This window comes from Trachurus trachurus (assembly GCF_905171665.1).
Source record: "Trachurus trachurus genome assembly, chromosome: 14".
NCBI classification, from domain to species: domain Eukaryota; kingdom Metazoa; phylum Chordata; class Actinopteri; order Carangiformes; family Carangidae; genus Trachurus; species Trachurus trachurus.
This window is the reverse complement of record NC_139903.1, coordinates 15,910,624-15,933,801: the sequence shown is the minus strand read 5'-3', so window position 1 is coordinate 15,933,801 and position 23,178 is coordinate 15,910,624. Positions and strand designations below refer to the sequence as shown.

The 23,178-nt window shown below is 43.6% G+C and overlaps 1 protein-coding gene across 2 annotated transcripts; it reads right to left on the bottom strand.

Annotated features, from left to right (window-relative positions):
- Positions 1-3,535: 3,535 nt before the first annotated feature.
- On the bottom strand, positions 3,536-21,784 carry cxxc5a (CXXC finger protein 5a). 2 transcript variants are annotated; one of them, XM_083986102.1, is made up of 5 exons: positions 21,590-21,784; positions 21,409-21,466; positions 13,961-14,056; positions 13,050-13,856; positions 3,536-4,264 (listed from the first exon to the last, which is right to left on the bottom strand). In XM_083986102.1, exons 4-5 carry the CDS (start codon positions 13,836-13,838, stop codon positions 4,220-4,222), a joined length of 834 nt encoding a protein of 277 aa, XP_083842228.1. In that variant the 5' UTR covers positions 13,839-13,856; positions 13,961-14,056; positions 21,409-21,466; positions 21,590-21,784; the 3' UTR covers positions 3,536-4,219. The 2 variants fall into 2 exon arrangements, with proteins under 2 accessions (XP_083842228.1, XP_083842229.1); XM_083986103.1 differs by having other exon boundaries at positions 3,536-4,261; positions 13,050-14,056.
- Positions 21,785-23,178: the final 1,394 nt, after the last annotated feature.

The following is a 23,178-nucleotide window of genomic DNA, read 5'->3' as shown; positions in this document are numbered from 1 at the left end:
ACATCTGTAACATGGTAAGAAAAAAAAGACTTGCTGCAGTTTCTTTAGTTGCCAGCTTTCTCATAACACACCATTAATACTGTGAGTGGCCCAGCATCCATCATGTCTGTATGTCTGCTGTTTCTGAGCTTTAATAGAAGTCTGGTAAAGTGTAGTGGAAGGAGGGGGATCGGCTCCTCTCCCAAATAATCCTGCAACAACAAAACAGGATTTGTGAGATAGAGCACAGGAAAACATAAAGGCATCTAAGTAGCACTGAAGCTGTAGTCGGGTGACAGCCTCCTTTCTTGTATCGCTTTATTTCATCTGACTTTATTATCACTATAGGTTGTTGTTTTTGTTTGTCCGTGTGGCAGCAGCATGGGGGTGAACCTCCAAACTCATGTGTCATCGCACTTCCTCCACATTTCATGTTTTTGTTTTTTTCATGCTTGGTTATCAAATCAGCTGAATAGAGAATGCATGAATTTCAAATAATCAATACTCACCAGGGGTATTGGCTGCTCTGATTTCTATGGTTCACTGTTTTCAGCCTGTGTCCGCACAAACAGAGCACAACACATAAAAACAAAACTGCAGATCCGAGAGTGTTTACTGTCGTAATGAAAAAAAAAGTTATTAATTATGAATTAGACATTAATAATCTAAATAAAAAATTGACAGGAAAGATTTCAGACTGGCTCAATGACAAGTTCCACCGTTTTTATGTTGAAAACATTTACCTGAATAAAAATGTAGTATATCAATAATCTATATACATAATGCAACATGAAAACATGAACACATTTTAACAGTAGCATCATATGATCTTTGTATTTGCAGTGAAACAGGAAGTTCAATTATATGAAACCTAATGAGTCAAACGTTCTCATCCACTTACACAGACATAAAAGAGCATCCCTCAATAGCAACTATTCATTTACTCATAATAACGTTCCCACATAATCTGATCCTATATCAGATTATGTTCATACTCACGGGGCCTCACGCTGTCTATCCCCACACAGGACACAGAGGTGAGTGAGGTGAGTGTAGGCTATACTCACTCCTATAGCACTTTGTTTTGTAACATTAGCACCACATTATGTTCCTGTGTGTGTGACTTGGCGGAGCCAGTAAATCAGGGGTCACTTGCTGCCGCCTCTCCAGCAGCCTGGCCTGGATACTCACATGTTTTTGTTCCTGTTAGTCACATTTTACAAGCAGCATTCCTCCCCTCCTCAACAAAGTGGGCTGCATCAGTTGCTGCTATCTTCCCCACAACCCACCCTCGTTGGAAGAAGGTGGCAACTGAGCTGCGAAGGGGCCAGCATGTGCAGGGGCATTTAGACGAGGGGGGGTTGGGGGGTGGGGGGGGGCATGTCTGCTGGCAACAAGGGTGAGTAGATCAGTGCGGCTCAGTGTCTGTGAGGCGGTGATAAGATTCCAGGATTTTCCCAGTGTGACAGGCCTGCTCACCAAGCCGTGCACCCCTCTGCACACGGAGACAACCGCAAAACCACCATCACCACCTGACCTCCTCCACTCCCGGTGCTGCTACACCTCAGCGGGCAGGAGCCGCACTCAACCTCCAACCACACCCCAAAACCCCCCGGCTCCAACTGAAAATCTCAATCTGACACATCATCTTATTTTTATTAGTTTTTTTTTTTTCATTGTTTCAAGTGAAAATGTAAAGAAATAAATGTGAAAAAGTCCATGGATGTGTTTCTACTTTACAGCCGTTTGCCTCCACACTGTATGCTAGTGGTGCTGTCTCTTTCTTTCTCTCTGGCTCACTTCTTTTTCTTTATCTCTGCCTCCTCAGTCCCCCCTCCCCACTCCCTCTCCCTTGGATGGCAGGTCAGGCAGTGAGCTGTGCGGGCTCAGAGGAGGTAAGGACGCCGCGGTGCACATTAATAATGAAAGGCCTCAGCCGCCCCCCCCAGACAGACACACACACACACACACACACACACACTCGCTCGCACTCACGCACACACTCCCCCCATCGCCATGGCGATGGCACTAGCCCAGCACTGTCACCGGGGGGGAAGCTGGGAATATAGCTACACTCTCCAAGCCTCCGCTCGCCAAGCTGATCACGAGCTCGTACACAAGCCCACCAAACTGGGCCTTCCACTGTGGATATCCACTAATTAAAAACACTCAGTGCTGCGGCTGCGGCAGAAATCTGCATCCACTTCCCCACCTGGATATGAAAGAGTGACTATGGAGCTGAAGAAAAAAAAATCACTGAAAATCATCACTTTGCAGGAAATGGAAATTCATTCTGGTGTCACAGACCTGAGGCATTAGAATCAGTAATTACATTAAGACCCATGTGAGACTGACCACATTTTTTGGAAAGGTTTTTAAATCAGCACTGCTTCTACTTATCCAAGTCTTTATCCAAACTTCACTTCCCTTCCACTCACTGCATGTTTAACTCACTCAGCCTTAAACACACACTCTCTCTCCATCCAGGCTTCTTTATCATGAGCTTTATGGCTCTGACGACAAAACGTCCCATTAGTAATCCATGACTCTGAATGATTTCCTGCTAGTGTTTTCAGGCTGTAACATGTCATGGAGGAGGTGGATGTCACAGAGATCTCGGAGAAGAGCCCCCCCACACAAAAAAAAGAAAAGAAAAAAAGAGAGAAATATTAGGAGGACTTACAGGAGGTTTCATGCATTTTGAAGAAACACTGCAATCAAAATAGTTCTTATTCAGACATCTTTTAAATAATTTTGGTTACATTTTAGCAAAGCAAGGCTCCATCAGTCATTCCACTATATAGGAAGTTATTACATAGGCAGTGAGAGAAATATCTCAGTCAAACCAAGGACATCGCGATGATCTGCACCACCGCCTGATTTACTTTTAATGAGTTCTTCTCCTGTCAGAATTTCTTTTTTTTTTTTTATAACATCCAATTATAAAAAGAAAAAGGAAACAGTTTCTCCAATTTTTTGGAAAATTTATACGCAATATTTGTTTTTGCCAAACCAGCTGTTGAAAAACAAAACAAAAACAAAAAACAAAACAAAATAAAACATGCAAATAGACAAGTAGACAAACATCAGAACGGTAAATTTTGACACGAATACATGCATTCCTTTTTATTCACAAAACCAGTCCAATTTTCTAAACGAATACAAAGATTGGTTATTTTTAAAAGCTGTAGCTACCCAGCAACATAACAAAATCATGACAAAATATAACAAATAACCAAACAAATAATAAAAAAAAATGTAATCTTGTCTCAGTGCGTTCAGTAGGGTTGACTCAGAGCAAGTGCTGTCTCTTAGTGCTATTGCCCTGAGCAGTATTGGCACATGCTCAGTAGGGCCACAGTAACATAAGGCTGCCAGTTTCACTAAAAGGAAAAGTTTGGAAATGCAGAGGAGGGCTGATTGAGGAGATTACAGTAGTGACGGCTCTGGCAAACAGCGTCTTCAACCCAGTGAAGAGTCTCTGGAGATCTGCCCAATAACACAACTCTTTCAGGTTCGTTTCAGTCTGAAATCAATGGCGTCACAATTTGAAACATTTTCTTTCTTCCTTGTTTTTTTTTTTGTTTTTTTTTTCCTCGCCTGCACCACTGATCTGTCTGAAAACCGCTGGGACGAAAGGAATCGTGGAAACCGATGAATGAAACAGACGAAGGGTTTAAGTAACATAATGGTGAAGAATTACAATAATGTTTGCCATTAGCCACTAGTTTTAAAATATAGCTGTAAATTTACATTCTCTACACAAGTACTGTATCTTTCCACACATGAACAACATTAACACCAAACACAGAAATTAGTTGATTGTCCACACTCAGTCCGTCATTTCTGTTTCTGGTAATGAACAGTTCCATGTTTAAGCAACAGAAAAAAAAACTGCTGGAAAAAGGACAAAAGGTACCAAAATGGAAACATAGAAAAGGGAATGAAAGTTGCCATAGATGCTTTTCTTTACGCTTCATTTTTGGTTCAAGGAATAAGTAGGTGCATCCATTACCCGATTGATTTTTTTTTTCTGCTTCATTTCTGTTTTTTGTTTTTTTGTTGTTGTTTTTTTTTGTGTTTTTTTCAAAGTTGTTGTTGTTGGTTTTTTTTCCTGTAATTTTATTTGTTGCTTGTTTGTTTATTAGCCAGTGTCTGTTTTCCGGAGACAATCCAGGAGTTGGCATTGCACTTGATGGCAGAGCTTTGGGTAGGGAGTGGAGGAGGAGGAGGAGGAGTCCTACTGGAACCACCGGAACGCCGCTCCTGTAGGAAGCATCACCTTCTTGGAGAAACAGAAGACAAGGGGGGAGGGGGAGGAGGAGGAAGAGGAAGAGGAAGAGGAGGAGGAAGAGGAAGAGGAAGAGGAAGAGAGGAGGAGGAGGAGGAGGAGGAGGAGGAGGAGGAGGAGGAGGAGGAGGAGAGGAGAGGAGATTGGAGTTGTTAATGAAAACCAGCACATTTTTCAAAGCTCTCACAAACATAATCCCAAAAGTTACAATTTTCTTCACACCTTGACAGAGCAGCATACAGTAATCCTGCTGTGCTGCTCCTACGTCCTCTGCTGATTCTTTAATTTGGGGCGGAAACTAACAATAATCATTGTTGATTAATCAATTGCTTTTTTTTTTTTTTTGGGTGAATTCACTATCAGAAGCCAAGGAGCTCAAAGAGTCAACAACAAAGAGCCAAAACCTGCAGATCTCCAATTTGGGACTGTGACACAACAGACAAAGGTGCAAAGAGCCACAACGGTGAATATTCGGTATTTTTATCTGATAAAAGACTTAAAGGAATTGATTTAAGAGCAAATCAACGCAGCACAAGCTCTTTATCCCTAGATGAGTAATATGTGTGAAATCTCTACGTCCTACATTGTCTGGTCCATCAGCTGCCCCCTCCCTCTCTCCCTCCCTCCCTCCCTCCCTCCCTCCCTCCCTCCACAGCTCCACCACCACCACAGGAACGGGTTTCAGTCCTGGCTTCACACAAAACCCGATATGCCACATTTATTATTTAACCACCACCACAGCGCTGCTCTCCCACACCATCATCAATGATGATGCCGTTTTCCGTCCCCCCCCCCCCAACCCACCCCAACCTACCCCTCCCCTCCCGCGCTGTGGTTATCTGTGTGTGTGATTGCACTGAGCAGGAGTGGCACACATGCATGCTGCTGCAGGGCTCGGCAGCGGCCTGCCAGTCAGGAGATAGAGGAGCCACTCGGGTCCCCGGAGCTGCACGGCTGGCGTCCCTTTTGCAACTCGATTCTGCAGCACGGATTCTTCCGTTAGCCAGCTCTGCCTGGAGCGAGGCAGGAGGAGCTCGGCAAACATTTATGCACCCACACACACTCTCACACCGAACCAATATGTATTCAAGTACAGTCACACACCTCCACACACAGTGGCACATTAACCGACACTCACAATACACCCCCGAAATCACACCAAACAGTGAGACTGTTAAACTAAAATTCTCATACACGATGGATTCAGATTCACTTTTTTTTCCCCCCAACAGCAGAAGGTTTAATAAGGAATCATGCACGCTGGGAGTGCAAACACAAAAACACACTCACACCTTTCTTATTGAAAAGAAAAGATGTACTGCATGTGTCATACATCTCTGACAGTGGTGTAGTCGTATCGCCGTTACAGCAGAGATAAAACGCTGCCCCCCAAAATTCTGATGGAAAATATTATTTGTAACCTGAACATACTCAGATTTAGCATTTAGTGTGTCTCGTTGTGTGGCTCTCTTGCACAGCTGCACTGAAATTATGAGTTTCTCAACAAAGTAAACTCAGAGGCAAATGGCCCATTAGTCCAGAGAAGTTTGTTCAAAAACAATACCAGCCCTAATTACTTTTTAGGCTCACTTAAACCATTCCTCTACCCTTGAATCAGCAGTACAATGTTCTTTTGAATGCTATTGTTCATATCTGGACATGAAACTGAGTGACAGCAGGGTTCGCGCTCCCCAGGTTTCATTTACTTTGATTTTGAAAGTTAACTCCTGCTGACAAAAATGAAACATTTTTGCTCGGGTAAAAAGACTTCAAACAAGGTAATTACTCCGGTGATCTCAGCCAAATTTAGCCCACACTGTGCTTTATTTGTTAAATTGACTCAATCAGGAATAATCTGACAGCAGAGACACTGAATAACACAGTGCTGTTTCGTTGCCTACATGTGTGAGTGCCAGTTCACATCAGCTTCTCAACTTCCTATCAGTTTCTCAAAGAAGTAGTAAATGTAGTTTGATGGAGGAAAGTTTAGATTGAATGTGTTTATGGTGCTGCTCGTATTTTTTTTTTCATGACTCACTTAATCTTTCTGTGGCTTTCATGGAGATGGCGCAGGATGTACCACATGTTTGGAGATTCTCTCTTTTTGGCTGAAATGAATATTAACACGAACCACAGCCCTGGAGGTTAACGGCAGCATATTGCCACATTATTTCATGGTCTGTGTGTTAAGTATAGTTAGCCCCTCATCCATCTCCGTGATGACCTTTCTGCAGCACAACTCAGCTGTTCAGAAGACAGTCAGAGGACAGCAACATCTGGCGCTGCCACAGATGTCAGAAGAGGCCGGACTGACCGTGACGTAATGCGTGGGGAGGAAAATCAAGGCGTCCCTTGGTTGAACTGTAAAAGCTGTTTTTTCCTCATTATCAAACATGTGCAATCAATGGAAAAAATGGCAGCCGCTCAGGAATAGAAAAAAAAAAAAAAAAACCTTCGTTCACCAACACTGATTGCACAGGTTCAAACAGATTGGATCTGTGGGTGTGAAGTGGCCAATCACTATAATCGATGGATGTTTTCTCAAACGAGGAAAGCGCATTTGTCTTAGCGATGGCGCCGACAGTTTGAGTGTCTCGACCTGCAAAAGTAGAAAACAGAAAAAAGCGGCTTTACCACTTCTTCTGTGACTTACATCCACCTTCATTCATATAACAGCCTTTTCAGAGCACAGCGCATGTTGTTAGGTGTTAACCGATGCACATTCCCGCTTGCCAGTTTAAGCCATCGCGAATTCAGTTTTTGCCCCAGGGCACCAATGAGCAGCCTGGTTATTGTTTTCATGGCTTTTATCATCCACAGTTGTGAGGATTCCCTTACGGACACCCACAGGAAAAAAAACAGCAACAACAACAACAAAAAACTGAAAACACAAACCGACACAATAAACGCAAAGCATCTCCACATCCCCTGTATTGTATGTGGGCTGTAAAACTGTCTCCTGTGTGCAAAGAAGCAGAGAAAAATCCTTTAAAATGAGCAAATGAAAACACCAGTGACCTCTAGTTGGCATAAACACTCAGTTTCTGTCTGAAGAGGTGAAGCGTTTTCCTGAGCCTGCTCTCTCCTCCTGTGTCAGGTATGACTGATATGTAAATACATTCATACTCTAACGTGCGCCGGGGCAAAAACACTGGACCCATTAGTCCTGAGTTAGTTAATTAAAACATGACAGCGGTGTAAACACATCTCCAACTAACAAATATGATCCTATGAATCCTGTGATTATTATTTTTTTTATGGATTAATCAATCAATCACTTGAAGAAATAGTGGAGGAGTCATATTCATCATTTCTTCTGGGCCACAGTGATGGGATGTCTCCTGTTACTCCACTTACTGTAACTACTGTATGTGGTGAAGACGGTTTGGCGTTTTCGCTCATGAAAAATGACTGTAACGATTAGCCGATCATCTAAACATTTGCAGATTGATTTTCCTGTTCCAGCTCTGGTTGTAAATACGCCAGAGACGATGCTGGGAAATGAACGATGGATCCTACAGATAAGGCTCCAAATCTTTCACACCATCCCTCAATACTCTTTGAGTTGGGCTAATTTGGTTAAAGATTAATAGATATTTGGAAATCCAGCTTTTTGGATAATGATTTTCTTTCTCAATAGCATTTAAATGTTGAAAATGTTTACATTTTCTCACTGAGATACAGTTTTTTCCCCACTTGACAATGACAGAACCTGTGCACACTAGGTCGACGACAGCCTGTTTTGGTTTTGTAAATAACCTGACTGTGTCTTTCAGAGTAAAAACTATTCCTGATCAAGATAGCGGTGCACAGCACGACACCCTGGCTACCTCACTGCTCTCTCTCTCTCTCTCTCTCTCTCTCTCTCTCTCTCCTCGTCTTCCTCAGCCTCCTCTGTCCACTCCAACTTGTCCCTCTGTCTGCCCAGCAACTTGCCCACACATCCATGTGTCTCAGTGTCAGTCTGCATGCCTGTCAGTTTGCATGAGTCTCCTCTGTCCTGACTGTCTGGTGTACGGTGTCTGGGAGGCAGGAGAGACCATGAGGGAATACACAGCTCCCATATCAATGTATGATACTGGCAAAGTGGCCCCTGAGTGAGTTCAGGTATTAGCCCAGCCTGACGACAAACACGTAACCTGTGAATTTCATTACAAAATATATTATTCTATAAGTAGACAAAGGTACAAAGGCTCATCCCCCTGTCTTGTAATATTTTCAAATACAGCCCACACACATACACAGTACACCCTGAATGTAATACAGTGACATACAAGTAAAAACAAGGTACACTACAACTTCCTAATCCTGACTCTCCTTCTGTCGCTCTGTGTTGAACAGCGTCGCTGAGACTGACACCACTGGAGGGTATTCAGACACAGGCAAAGAGGAACTGCCTTCCCACTTATTTCTCTCAAATGTAGCATTCCCAGAATAAATCCAGACATCTTCAGCCAGTGAGCTATGAGGTGGCAAAGGCCTCAGCATGCTAACTCCCCCTCACTTGCCAATTTTACGCTCCTCTTTGAGCTGCCATGAGCTTTCAATGGAAACCGTCAACACCCTTAAAATAAGCACACTGCTGCTGGACTGCACTTGTGTACCAACCCGTATACGCTCACAGGCTTCTACAAACACACAAGCGTAACCCCGCGATGCAAACGCAGTAAGAAAAAAAAAAAAAAAGCAAAGCCAATATATTTCTTCCAGTCTTTCTTTCTTTCTTTTTTTGTGCTCACATGCGCGCGCACACGTAGACGGGCCAGAAAGCAGTCACAACCAACTGACAAACTGACCGCAAGACACATGTTAAATAAGACGTCATGCCCCTTTAGAGGCTGCACACTGAGTGCAACAGCCATAGCAGACGGGGATGTGCCGCCCTGCCTTTGATTGAAGGGGAATGTGACACTCAGGGGCTGTTTGAGCCACAGCTGAGGCTCACTGCAGTTCACTGTGGACTCAGAAAGCCAGGAGGATCTTCTCTGCTGGCACAGGTGCTGCCCAAGTCACCCTGAATATGCATTAAAGGAGCTGATGGGAAGCAAGAATTTCGTTTTTGCAGAACCCCTTGTTTTAAAGGCAATAAAAACCATACGCTGTAATTGACAATCTTACATCATCTACTCAATATTGACATTTGGGATTTACTGCTGACTCTCCACTCAACCACTTTCCCTCCTGACGCAGCACATCATCCATGAATCTCGTCCTCTGACATTTAAACTCACACTGATGACATCACGCCGGCTGACGGCGCGGCCCGTATCCTCTGATCTAATCACCTGCCACCTGCACCTGAACGAGAGCTGTTGACTTAATAACAAAGCCATCGGAGACAACTGCTAGACTGCTAATAGAAAATGTATGAGTGCATGAGGACAAATAAAGTAAACAGGCAAAATTGAAAACGTTGTACAACTGTCAGAGCTCTGTTCAGGGAGAAAAATGATGATACTGTGCTGCTGGGGGAACAGGTTGCAGACTGAATGAGAATAGTGGTCTTCTCTTAAGGCCCAGTTGTCACTAGTGCTGCAGCATGAACACGATGAGCTGCGTAAAGTCATAAACTTTAAAATCAACTCGTTGTCTGAAACATACCGTAAGGAGCGCGTGTAAGACCATTCAGTTTCTAAAGGCAACTTCAGAGGAATATTACGAGGATTATTTTGTCACAAAGCTTTCATTTCTCGCAGCAGGTTGTCAGGTGACTGAGGTTAAGGTTTGGGTTCATCATGTGCAGGAGTTACACACTATAGTTTGAATGTTTCTTGCCTTTCCCTTCCGCTGCCTCGTGACCTTCACTACATCTGTGGCTCGGTAGAAACCTTCAGACCTCCGTGAAGGCGCCACATCTTTGTTGGTTTAATGTCACATTTCATCTATTGAATGGCTTCAATACACCTGCTGTTCTGGCAACTGATCTCTAACCACTAATATCGCCACTGCCTTTATTTTATTTAATGCAGGGACCGACTTCTTTGTAACAATCTCAGTTTTTTGTGCAGTGAAAAAGAATAAAACTTTGTACCTTTATATTGATGTCTGGTGGCCTGGTTGAGGTGTTTTGGTCTGTAAACTGTTTTTCCACAATGTTTGCTTTGACAGCTTCACTGATGCTGTGTGGACACCACCAGGACTCGTGTGGTAGAGGAGTGCAGCGCCGCACACTACAGCTGCAACCTTTTAGACACACTTATATTATCCTTTAAAAATACTCATTACCCTAATATTGTTATACTAAACTGTAAATGTGAAAATTAGTTGTAAGCAGAGATTTGCCTTCTCATTTTTGCTCTGAAAAAGAGGAAATTGCTTGACAGACACATTAAATAAATTAGTGAGTTGTAGAGCTTCTCAAATGTCAGGAGTAAAAATTGTGTGCAAGGTAATTACAGCCCATACAATTACTAAAGTCAATAATCAGACTGCTATTATACTTGGTACTTGGAGGCTTGGCAGGTTTATGGTACCCTGGAGTTTCTTTCATCAGCAGACTGTGACGTTACAAGCAACATGATGACCTATATCAACATTCATGAATATTCAAGCCCCCTTGGGTTTGGCATCTATGGTGTGAACGTCTGGTATTAGGCTAACTAGCTATGCCAACATCAGTTGCGAATCATAAATTAGAATTAAATTCCTTTTTGTTGCAGACATCGAGTCGTACCACCTACATTGCAAAGCTGACACATCTCCCCACTTTGGTGAATCATCAGCAGAGACAAATGAAGCCTCTCATCAATTTGCTGCTGAACACAACACTGGAAAACAACATGCCGATATCCAGACACATCGGTCTGATCCTAAACGCGCCAGAAAGCCTGGCGGATTCACACGTGGTGATCCTTGAACGTCACACTATTAAAGGGCCACGCCACAATTCTGTTAATGTTGTAGCTAATTCACTGCACAACAACTAAGGCATGCTTTTCATTGCTGCTCACCATTTGGGCTGTGGCTAACAATTGTTTCCAAATTGATTGATCTACTTATTATTTCTAGCTTCTGAAATATTAATTCAATTGTCACAAATGTCCATCAAATTTTCACTGAGACAAATAAGACAAAGAAAAGCAGGAAACCTTCTCAGTTAAGATTCTGAAATCAGATACTATTTGGCACTGGTTTATAATTTCTGCTTGAAAAAAAAGAAAAAAAGAATCGCCAAAGCACTTCATTGATTATCAAAACAGATGTCAATTATTTTTCTTCCAATTGGCCAATCAATCACTGGACTAAATGTTTCTACTCCAGGATAATAACTGCTGCCAAGAGCAAAATACAAGTCCTGTATATTCTGTTACTGTTGAGCGTTGGTGAACACACAGACTTTTCACACTAGACTGTGGCTCAGTCACTGCTCAATAAAAACCAGACATGATCTTCAGTTTGCTGGATTATCTCACTTAAGCACATTATAAATCTCTGCAAGCTGTGAATTGTTTTCATCACTTTGTTTGTCCAATAACAAAACTGTCCCTTTAAGGAGCATTCCAGTGTGGATGGCCCTCGTCAGCACATGGAGATTGAACAACCAACCTTTCAGCCTACAAACAAGAGTCCAAGCTGTCACCCTCAATCAGCATCAGAAAGAGAAAGAAGTAAAGCCATTAGCAGTTTGAAGCACCGATCCCGTTTGGTGTCAATTAGACCAGGGACCTCTCCATTGGTTCATGTTCACGCTGCGTTACGTATCTATCAATTTATTATGTAATGTCAAAGTGACACTATTATCCATCGATCCCAAAAGTTTATTTCCTTTGAGATGGAACATCTGCTGAAATTGATTTCATGATTGGTCGTTCTGTCTCCGCGGTCGGGGGTTAGTTAGGCCACCGAGTGTGATGGAGGTAACACACAGGAAGTTTGGAGGGACATTTAGATGAGCAGGAGTGTCACCGGAGAGAAGGACAGCGAAAGGCAGTGAAAGGCGAAGGGGTGGGGGCGGGAGGGGGGAGGGGGGAGGGGGGGGGGTGCATGTGCCGCACTGACACCTGGTGCTCCAGATGACAGCTCTGCAGCCAGATGGGCCTTGTTACATGCACAAACATACACAAACATACCCACGCATGCACACTTGCGCTCAAACATACTGTACACATATTCTCAATTACTGCCACCCTGTATCCAAACACAGTTGAACATTTCTGTACAATCAGCATATGCACAAGTCGGCACAAAGGAGGATGTGCAAAAAGGCTCTGCTGCCGGGGAACTACTGTGTGTGAAAAACACAAACCATGTGGTGTTTTGGGCAGAGATCTTTCTCTTTAGATTGAAAGGTGTGAGAAGGGTGATGGTGGGGTTATGGCGAACAGATTAAGGAGACCCCATGGTGCATGCTTACCCTGCACATATCCACTGAACTCCGCACCACCTGTCATTTCCCTGCTTGTGGAGCCCTCACCCTATAAACAAGCCCCCCTGTACTACTTCCCTTAAAGGGGAATGACATTCAGGTATGAAGCAAAGGTTTTCGGATGTGAAGCAGAAACTCGTCTGTGAGGTTTGCAGAGCTCTCTGGTAATTTGAAAACAATTCTCCAGTTCCTCATTGTGGACTGACTCTAAACTTTAGATCCCATGGTGATAAACTTGTGGCTCATTTGTTTGTTTTTTCGCCCCTAGGTGTCTGGTTCGTTTTTTTTGTAAATGAATTGAAGCTTTGTAGTGACTCTTTGGCTCAAAACCCCTTTCAGCTCATTTCAGGAGACCCCTGAAGAACGGCTCACAAAAGCAAAAGACACATCATAACCACCATCCTCTTCTCTTACCTCCAGAGCAGCAGAGGGCTTTTTCTTCAGTTCCTCACATTTGCGAAACTTGCAGATCTGGTGGCCTGTTTTGCGATTCCGGCAGCTGCTGCATTGCTCGCAGTTAATCCGCCGTCGGCAAGGTGGGCACATGCCGCAACGTTTTCGCTTCTTTTTACCGGAGTTGATAGCAGAGGCCAGCTCACTCTGCGCTGGGTACTCGGCCAGGCTGGCCATGTGTAGTGCACTGTCTGCCAGAAACACTCCAGCCGGCGTCATGATGAAAAGCCCCGGGTTGAAGGGGAAGCCACCCCCTACTCCATATGGGAAGTCAACAGGACCACCTACGGCGTCCGTGACAGACGTACCCTCCAAGTCGCTAGCCCCCGAGCTTCCATCTCCGCCGCCAACTCCCACTCCCATGCCCCCAGGCAGGAGCATGTGCTCCATACCGGCCCGCTTTAACAGTGCTGCTGCCTGGGCAAAGTGCAGCAGGCCATTCTGTCCCTCCAGAACCTGTTCTAGGGTTCGGTCCAACTTGGCTGCCGTCAGTGCGGAGACAGTGGGCTGGGGCTGCGGGGGCGGCTGAGGCTTGGCCGAGCGGCTCTTACTCTCACTATTGTCCGTGTGTCCATTGGTGGTGGCAGAGGAGACCGCTGTATACTGGGAGAGGGTACGGGAGTTCTTAAGGCTCTTGCTGAGGGGCTCGCTGATGATGCCACTGCGGTTCCTGCGCTCTGTAACAGGAGAGTCCTGCTTGCAGCTGCTCCGGTCCTCTGTCCGGCCCCCCTCCGACAGCCCGGTAGACATGGTCCAGAGCGTACGTGCCTGGGTTGGGGGTGAGGGTGGAAAGGGGGCAGGGGTGAGCGAGGAGGGGGAGCAAAGACCTTTTCTCGGTCCGTTCTGTGCCCCCGGTGAGAGTGGCGCCTCACCTCAATGGACCAATCAACCGGCTGACAACAGACAGGCCCCGGAGCCTTCTGCCCGCTCTAAAGCTCAGCCCTCATCCACGCTCTTCCATGGGCCGTCTGGAAACGTTACACAAGAGAGAGAAGAGACGTGTGTAAATTACTCATTAGCGATCGCTGCAGCAAAAACAGTGAAACACTCAAGAGAAACATTTTCCATTTTTTGTTGGGGTTTGGGTCAGTGCAAGAAGAGCTAAACAGACAGTTAACATGCATGTTATGAGAGTGTCGTGTTGATGTGGTGTCTCTGCCCACCTGATGAATGTAAGTCCATAATTCACTCAGTTTTAGCTCTGCGTTTGGTCTCCACCAAAGGTTTTTGTTCACCAGCTATTTTCTAACAACTAACAGCAGAGTTTTTAGAGTTTTTTGGTTGAAAACAGCTGCTTTTTGTGACTGACAGTGCAGTTACCACAAACAATGTTAACTGTTAACCCAATATAAACACATCCATATCATATCCATGTGACAATTCTCCATAGATACAGTATATTATCACCACAAGTGACACCTCTCACATTTGTCTTCAGACAATGTGAGAGGTGTCAAACGATGTTTCGTAATATTCACAATGCAAACAGTCGAATTAGACACTGAGATGAAAATTAATTTTCAGTCATTCTCAGTTAGTGACGCTCAGGCTTAATGAAATTAGTCTTTCAAAATTAATTCTTTGACTGGGGTCACCCAGTGTTTTCATTTATAGCCCCAAAACCAATGATCAAGATATGCTGATAGCAAATTATAATTCAACCTCAGAAAATCAAAAGTTTTAATTGCCTCTCTGCTTCGTCTTTTAACACATCAATCTACAAATCAGACTTCACAGACTCCTGACCGGTGAATCAACACCTTCTCCCCTGGTGTTTCTCTGATTGCTTAGCAAAGAAAAGGAATTATGCGTATGAAAAAAATCTAATTAATTAAGTTGTATTGAGGACAGAAATCGCTTTGGTAAACTACATGAATCACAAACTATCAAGTATTGTAACTAAAAGGCCCTTTAACGTTTGATATTAGTTTTATATTCTTAACTAAAAGACTCTGTTAGGACCACTGTCATTGTCACTTTAAGCTAAAACACACACACATACTGTACACACACACAACATTACATAAACAAACAGTTGTCATTGTGGTTGTCATTACAGAAAAGTCCCTGAAGCTGTGCTGTGTCATTCAACAACACTGAACCATGTGATCACTACTACCTGTGTTGAAATGATGGCCAGGTGAACTTCTGTATTTGACCTATTGAACTCCTGAATCATCAATACATGATATCAATAATAATGTCTCTATAGATAACCTGTAGAGCCTGCTTAAAAGGCTGCTATGAATGTTTCACTGTACATATAAACTCCATTCATATACACTTAATATATGTAGCACATCAATTACATGGTCATTGATCCAAGTGTATAAGCTCGTGATACAGAATGTGTATTAGTCCCTAACCATCTGGAAAGCTGCTGAAAATCTCTCCAAAAGCCCATAACAGCACTGAGGAAGTTCATTTTCTTTGATTAACTTTTGATTTCTTTTGGTTGCTGCCATTTGACTGTGTCAATCAATTATTTCCCACCTAATTAGTTTTAAAGACCAAACCTCTAGCACAATATATTTTGGAGGAATAGTGGATTAAATGGTGCGGTGAGGCTTCTGAAGAGGGTTCACTGGGCCAGTAGTGGCAGACTCCCCACTGAAAAGAGATGCATGTATCCACAGGCTTTAAGCGTAAGATTCCCTGTGACTGCTCATCTATGAAAGACAAAACTATGTTGCTGTTCTCCTGACCTGTCCGTGTTCACAAACAAGCATACCACCTCCCACAGAAAAGCTGAGGAAATGGCCGGGCCAGTCCTTATAAGGGAAACAAAGGGAAAGGGAGGGGAAGAGGATGGAGCGGGGGGGTGGGGGGTGTCTGTGCAGTGTGTGGAAATTGGAAGGCCAGAATTAGTGGGAGGTAAAGCTTCAAAGGCAAGAGCACAGCCCCCACATTCTCACCAGCTCAGGGGGATGTGGCGCCAGTGAACCAGAGCCAGCTCCGCAGCCCCTCAGCCCCATAGTTTCAGTTTCTCCCACTACAGCACTGACCAGGGTCCAGTTTCCCAAAAGCATCTCAACACTTACTGCATCTCTGCTCGGCTGTAGCTGAATGTGTAACAGCACTGCAAACCGACCGAGGGATACAGGAGGATTTGTGTGCTTTTATGTAATATAAGACCTGGACAATGTATTTAGTGGTTTCTGTTATGAACACGTTAATGTTGCTAAAGGAGCTTTTTTCCCCAGTCGGATCCTAATTGAACTCTATGGAAACTGTGCGTTTACAAAAGTAAATCTGAGTAGCTACTTGTACAACAGCACTTTTTTCTGATTAATCGTGGCCTGGGAGAATATCCAGCTCTGATCCAACTGCTTCATCAATGATCTAAATACAGTAAATGTGCTAAAAGACTTGAGTATTCCACATAATTAATGAACTGGCACATTATCAATAGCTAGAATAAATGAGTTCTCAAGTCTGCTACAAAGCGGAGAAGTTGGCAATCACGGCTCATGAACACTTTCAAAAATATCACTGATCAGCTGTAACATAATAATTCAGCCAGGACACCATTGTCCCATCAGCCAACAGCTGACCTCGCTGATGACACCGCTGGGTTTTAAATAAAAAAAGGCAGGTCTTTCAGAATAAAATGACGAGAATCTCAACTGCTGTGCTTTCATTACTGACAGAACGGATGTGACATGATGCTTTTCACAGATATGCTTTTTATCAATTCCAGCAACACCTACTGTATGATGGCAACGCAGTGATACACACTCGCTTTTGTTTCAGCTGCAAAATATGAAGTCAATATGACAAATTACTATTTATATCTATTATCACTGACTGAAGTCACTTTGAGATAAAAGGCTTCAGTAATTGGAGGATTTTTCGAATAAATAGACTACAGCGACACTAACCTACACTTTGTTTATAGAAAAATTAAGAGACAGATACTGAGGACAGCTGTTCTCATTTGATTTGCAATAGAGAAACGACTGTTTTAGTATTTGCCTGACAGACACTGAGAAGAGAGGAGACCGTTACGAAGACTAGTTGGGAAGGAAGACCACGTATATCCAGATTTGTGTTTTACATCAGTGATTCACTGATGTTGTTCGTCTCCAGCGGCTGGGAGCTGAGCTGTCTAACATTTGTTTGGCTTTTTTCTCTGATAACTTAAGATCCAGACATCCGATGACTAAAACCCTTCATCCGGTTAAAATACATAGCTGAAAACGACCAGGGTGTAAAAAAAAAAAGTGTATCTTAAAAATGGAGAAAAAGTGAATTTTGAATTCTTCTGGCAGACAACCACAACACTGACACATGTGTCGAGGGGGCATGACGCCATTGACAGGCAACCAAATGAAGTTAACCATGATTAATTTCTCTAGGCTTGAGGAATTGCTGGAAACATTTGGGATAATATAAGTACAGAACTGAAAAATCTCTAACAGAGGTGTGATTGTTTTTAAACACTTACATTAGGAAAAGTTATATATTCCAGCTTTAATGCTGTGGTTCACATCAAAACCTCAGATTCCTCTGGGTGGCCTGTAATTAGTTGTCACATATTACAAGACACATACACCTCAAGCTGCCTGAAAATAAATAGGTGCAAATAACGGGGTCTTTTTTTTCTTTCCTCTTTTTAATGTATCTGCACAAACCTGCTGCAGAGGATTAGCAGCCAGAGCCAAAGATCTGGGTAAAGATGGCCACAGTGATCAATATGGTCCAACAACTACGTGTGTGAAGCCTTTTTCAGATCAACCAATGAGCTCAGCTGGAGGTTGCTGAGCGCGGGTGTGGCCTGAGAGGCCTGGGGTGAACAAAATAATTGGTGGCCAAAACTGTAGAGGGACTGTGAATGTGTTATGACTTTCTGAACTGTTTCTTTAATGGCTGAGTCTGGCTCAAACTGAATCTGTTTGTTGTTTCTACACTTAAAGGAGAGTAAATCTGAGTGGAGGAGAATCGCTTCAGTTTTAATGATCAATAAATTATTTGGTACAACTGCCAGAATATTGACTAGCCTGAAAAACACAAAGCTTTTAATGTGATTATAAATGTTGCTGTTGGTTGAGTGAAGACACTCACAGACAGAAAGTCTTTGAATTTATTGGACTAATGTTTTGATGAATCAGCTGATATCAGCTCAGTAACTTTGTGGACACTTTGTCAACAAAACCTCATCTGAACTCAGACAGATGTGAATAACAAATTACTACAACTTAGTGTGTGAGGTTTGATAAATCCACAGTTAACAGCCACTAGGTGTGAACCCAGAGTCACTTTTAAGCATGTATCCCACATTTTATGCAAACAGCCTCACAAAAATCAGTGTCACACTGTCATTTGAGTGTGAAATGTAGCATTTGGATAAAAAGAAGTGTCCAGATATCTCTGCTCTACAGACTACTGTATTGATCCATTGAGAAAAATTCTGTTTTTGCTGTCGGTCTATTTGCTACTTGTCCATGCTGTCAGAAAATTATTGAGAACATGCTTGTGTAGATTGATTAACTCTAATAATTTGCACGAAAAATTCAGCTCAGTATCAACTACCTGAGACAAACTCTCAAAGGCAAAGTTTTGCATTTTGAGAAATGTGTTTATTTGCTTTCTTGCCGAGATGTAGATGTGAATAAAGATACGACTCCTCTGTCTTTATGCTTAATGTGGAGCTACAGCCAGGGGCTGGTTAGCTTAGCTGAACACAAAGGGGTGGAAACAGGGGTAAATAACTAACATGGGTCTGTCAAAAAGTAACAAGATCCACCCACCAACATCTCTGAGGCTCAATAATGAACATGTTTGTTTAATATGTACAAAAAAACACAACAATTCACCATTTAACAAGGGTCAAGTGCCAAACTATTTCTTGAGGACCAGCTGCCAGGCAACTGGCAGAGACTCAGGAAGTAGGTGGTGCCGGCCAAGACATAGTCTGGTATATAACTGTTGGTAAAATGCATTTGTCTTTTTATGGTCAGTGCTGCTGTATGTGGTGTGTATACCTGGAGGGAAGCTGGTCATAAGACGTAAACAGAGTGTCAAAACACTGTAAAACCATTCACAACCACAGATAAATATGTCAGATGTTCAGTATGTGAATCATTGACAAAACCTGGTGCAGGCTATACAAACGATGCAGACGTCTTCATTTAGTGTGGAACGTTTACAGAAACTTAAGCTTAAATCATTAGTGAATGAGTTTGGATCACAGCACTGTAAAGGACGAGGAGCTCCAGACAGCAGCAGAGCTACTGGGTGAACGTTGATGGCGTTATCATACTTGTATGAGCATGAACAGCTCATTTAACACTCACGTGCAGCTCTCAGTGTATAATTGTCCCTAACTCTAACAGATACCTTGAACACACATCTTTATAAAGCGGTGCGTGATTTCATAGCAGCTGTTCTACCAGGAAGCACGAGACAGATGCACCACGCCAGTCTACAATACAATGACCAGTGACTGATGGATGAACGGTTGGATGGTTCAGCCCGTTGCCTAGTTTGATCAATAGGTGATGGAGGGAAAGCGGAAAGCATTCAGGGTCAGTGGGTGTTTAAATGTCCCACAGCGAAAGAAAAACAAACAAAACCCTGAATTATTTACATTTTTAATTGAATGAGCTAATTATTGTGGCATTAATGAAAACCATCGCTCAAGTCTGACTTGATAATTGAGCAAATTTCAAGGCGTGAAAAGTGACACCTTGAGCTGTCAGCTGCATGCATCCATGTGAATCACGAGCGCAACTCTTGAATAAGTTTCCCTCGCTGACGTCACTGCACGCGCAGGTGCCAGGTAATCGCTGCCATCTCTTTAGAGGCGGCGAGAGAGAGAGAGAGAAAAAAAGAAATATAGTCTAATTTCCTGCAGAGTTATGAGACGGTTTGGTCAGGGACCAACTCCGGAGCAGCTGACGACACCTTTGCAGAGGCGGGAAAGACTTCACGCGTTAAGTTCAGGGCCACGCGCACGATGCAAATGCACTAAGTCCTCTCTCTTTCTCTCGGTGTGTGCAGACGCGCCTCCGTCTGTCTGCGGACCCGTTCGCTTGTCTACGGTGAGCAACACATCTTCTCTATTCCTCCCACCTCCTGCCGACTGGCGCGCGCACGCGGACAGGCAGGCAGGCAGGCAGGCAGGCGAGCACGCGCGCACACACTCAGCACAGCACAAACGCAGAGGAAGTTAAAAAAGCGTGGTGACAAATAATTAGACTCAAGGCTTCATCCACTGTCCAGAACCCGCTGCGTCTTATTCTCCCTAATTAGAGTGTGTACACAGAAAAAGTTAGGGGAGGAAAACAGGCAACGTCGTGTGCACATTGTGACTTCAAATTATTCCCAAACATATGGACACACTTGGAGCAGTGATACCGGTGGCGGATTGCAGAAAGGAGGAGGAGGAGGAGGAGGAAGAGGAGGAGGAGGAGGAGGAGGAGGGTTGGCTGTAAATCTCCGGGTAGCTCGGTGAAAGCTACCTGTGAACTTTCTAATGATGCCCGCAGACAAATAGAGAGAGAGAGGGAGGGAGAGAGAGATAGGCTAGGTGGAGGGAAATAAGACGAATATGACATTTGGAATATAAAAATAAATAAACACCAAAAGCCTAAGAATACTTCACGTCTGTGATAGTATCCCTTTAGCAGATTTCAGGATGGCAGCGGATTAAATAAAAGTTTCAATTATAGACTGTAACAGGGTGACGATCAGAGACAGTCTGTTGTCAAATGTGAGCATGATCCGACTCTAATGCGCGTTGATCTTTCCTTTCTTTTCCCCCTCATTAACCGGCAGCGTCAAGTTTAACATTACCAACAGCTGATTCACAATAAAGCACCGGAGCTTCTGCCTCAGCGTTGAGCTCGATCAGTATCAGCGCTGCTGGCGGCGACTTATTAAATAAAAGAGAAATTAAGATTTGTTCTTGAAAAACTGCTATACAGCGCGTAAAATATCTCCCTCATCCCGGCACAGCGCTCCAGTGCAATCACCGCCTTTATAACGCAAAGGTTTTTATATTTTATTTTATTTTTTAAATTCTTATTTCGAGTAGATCCAAATAGCTGTCTTTTGTCTGGACTCAGTGATCTATGAGCACGGTCGCCTTTCTGCGGTACCAGCACAGCCTATGGTCTGCAGATACACAGAGGAGCCCCTGTCCACCCTGCTATAACTTGATCCTATAAGAAGATGACATGCCAACTTTCAGCAGACTTCAACAAAGTATGACCCCCCCTCCACCACCACCACCACCACATCCAACCCCTCCGCCCCCCCCTCCTTCTTCCATGTATCTGCATATTTGCAAACACGGGCCCATTTTATTCGCACCTACCAAAGCAGATCCGAGTAGAGGGGAGGGCTTCCACAGTCCGAGCGGTCCGTCTCTCAGCCTGCCGTGCAGAATGGTGACAAAAAAAAAGAAAGGGCAGAAAAAAGAGCTTATTCTCCGAGAACACAATCCCACAGAGTGGCTGTCTGTTAATGACAAATGTGAAAAGAAAAAAAATATTCACCGTCAGTTATTTCAGAAAAGCGTACTTTCTCAGAGGCTGAACGCGTGGGTTCCCCCAGCTTTCTCGGTCCTTGCAATCCCACCTCTACATCCCCGCTTGCAGAGAGGAACATGCAAACACATTTCATAGATTTTTGGAGCTTCGCGGAAAAACCGAACTGGACTTTTCTGCGGCGCGCGCGCGCTTCAGCTCGGGCCCATAATAAACCCGCGAGAGGCCGCGGGGCTGAGTGTGGTTTCAGGACAGCAGGGGGGAGAGAGAGAGGGAGAGAGAGATAGAGAGAGAGAGAGAGAGAGAGAGAGAGAGAGAGAGAGAGAGAGAGAGAGAGAGAGAGAGAGAGAGAGAGAGAGAGAGAGAGAGACGGACGCCTTCAAAATAAAACTGACTGAACTCTGCCTGCACGAGCTGTCCTTAATAATGACGCAGCTCTGATGATGATAATTACAGTGCAATTACAGTCATCTGCAATAATATAATTACAACAACAACAATTCTGTACATAATTCAAACTTATACTGTTGGGGCATGTTATCTATCTATCTATCTATCTATCTATCTATCTATCTATCTATCTATCTATCTATCTATCTATCTATCTATCTATCACAGGGTACATGAAATGAAAATATTTGTTGCATTATTATTGTTATTTTATTCTATTTGAATATGAGAAATGGAGCACATAACATCACAATTGTAATACTATTCTGACTCTGATTAGATGCCATGAGCACAAAAACAGCAACATAACATTGTGTTACATGTATTTTTAGTGTCTGGGCATTGATTTTTTGGAGGTTAGGTTACAGGCTTTAGATTTACCTATACATATAAGTAGGGAATAAATATTATATTTTGCTTGCTTTAAGGAGTGGCTTCTTTGTCCGGGGGGGATGCAGGGATCAGAGGTTATCCGCCGTGCGGTGCTGACAGAGATCAGCCCTGCTCCTCCTCCTCCTCTCCCTCAGCCCCAGAGTCCACTCCACCTCTTTGGGCTGCCCTGTCTGCTGGCAGGCGGCCAAGCCAAGTGTGTGGAAATGACACCGCCAGGGCGGCAGAGATTTTCCTTCATTTCTCTCCTTCCCGATCGCAGACTGGCTGACATTGGCTAGAAAGTGGAGCAGCTCGTCAGGGACAATCAATGCGAATCGATCGAGCTGTGCGGTTGAGGCTCCAGAGCTGGAAAATATCGCGGCAGCTGAAGAGAGAGAGAGAGAGACAGAGAGAGGGAGAGAGAGAGAGGAGGGGGTGTTCTACTAACTCTGCCAGTTGCCAAACAACCTCCCTGCAAACAAATATGCTCTGGCTCTCATAAACATGACACTTACTTAGTAAATACTAAAGTCAAAAAGCCACCAAACGCGTAATTACGCAGGTTGTGCTCCAAACGCATACATAGTAAATACAAAGATATGCACCCAAAGTAGTCATTTCATCTTTTATTAAGTGTGAAACTGTTAAGATTAGTGTCATTATTAATTTCTTCAAATCTTAAATATCTTACTTGTGTACTTAACTTGCCTCTGAGTTTTTGCACTGAACTAGAAACTTCTCACCACCAGAATCTTTTCAAGTTGAGAAAACCAGGT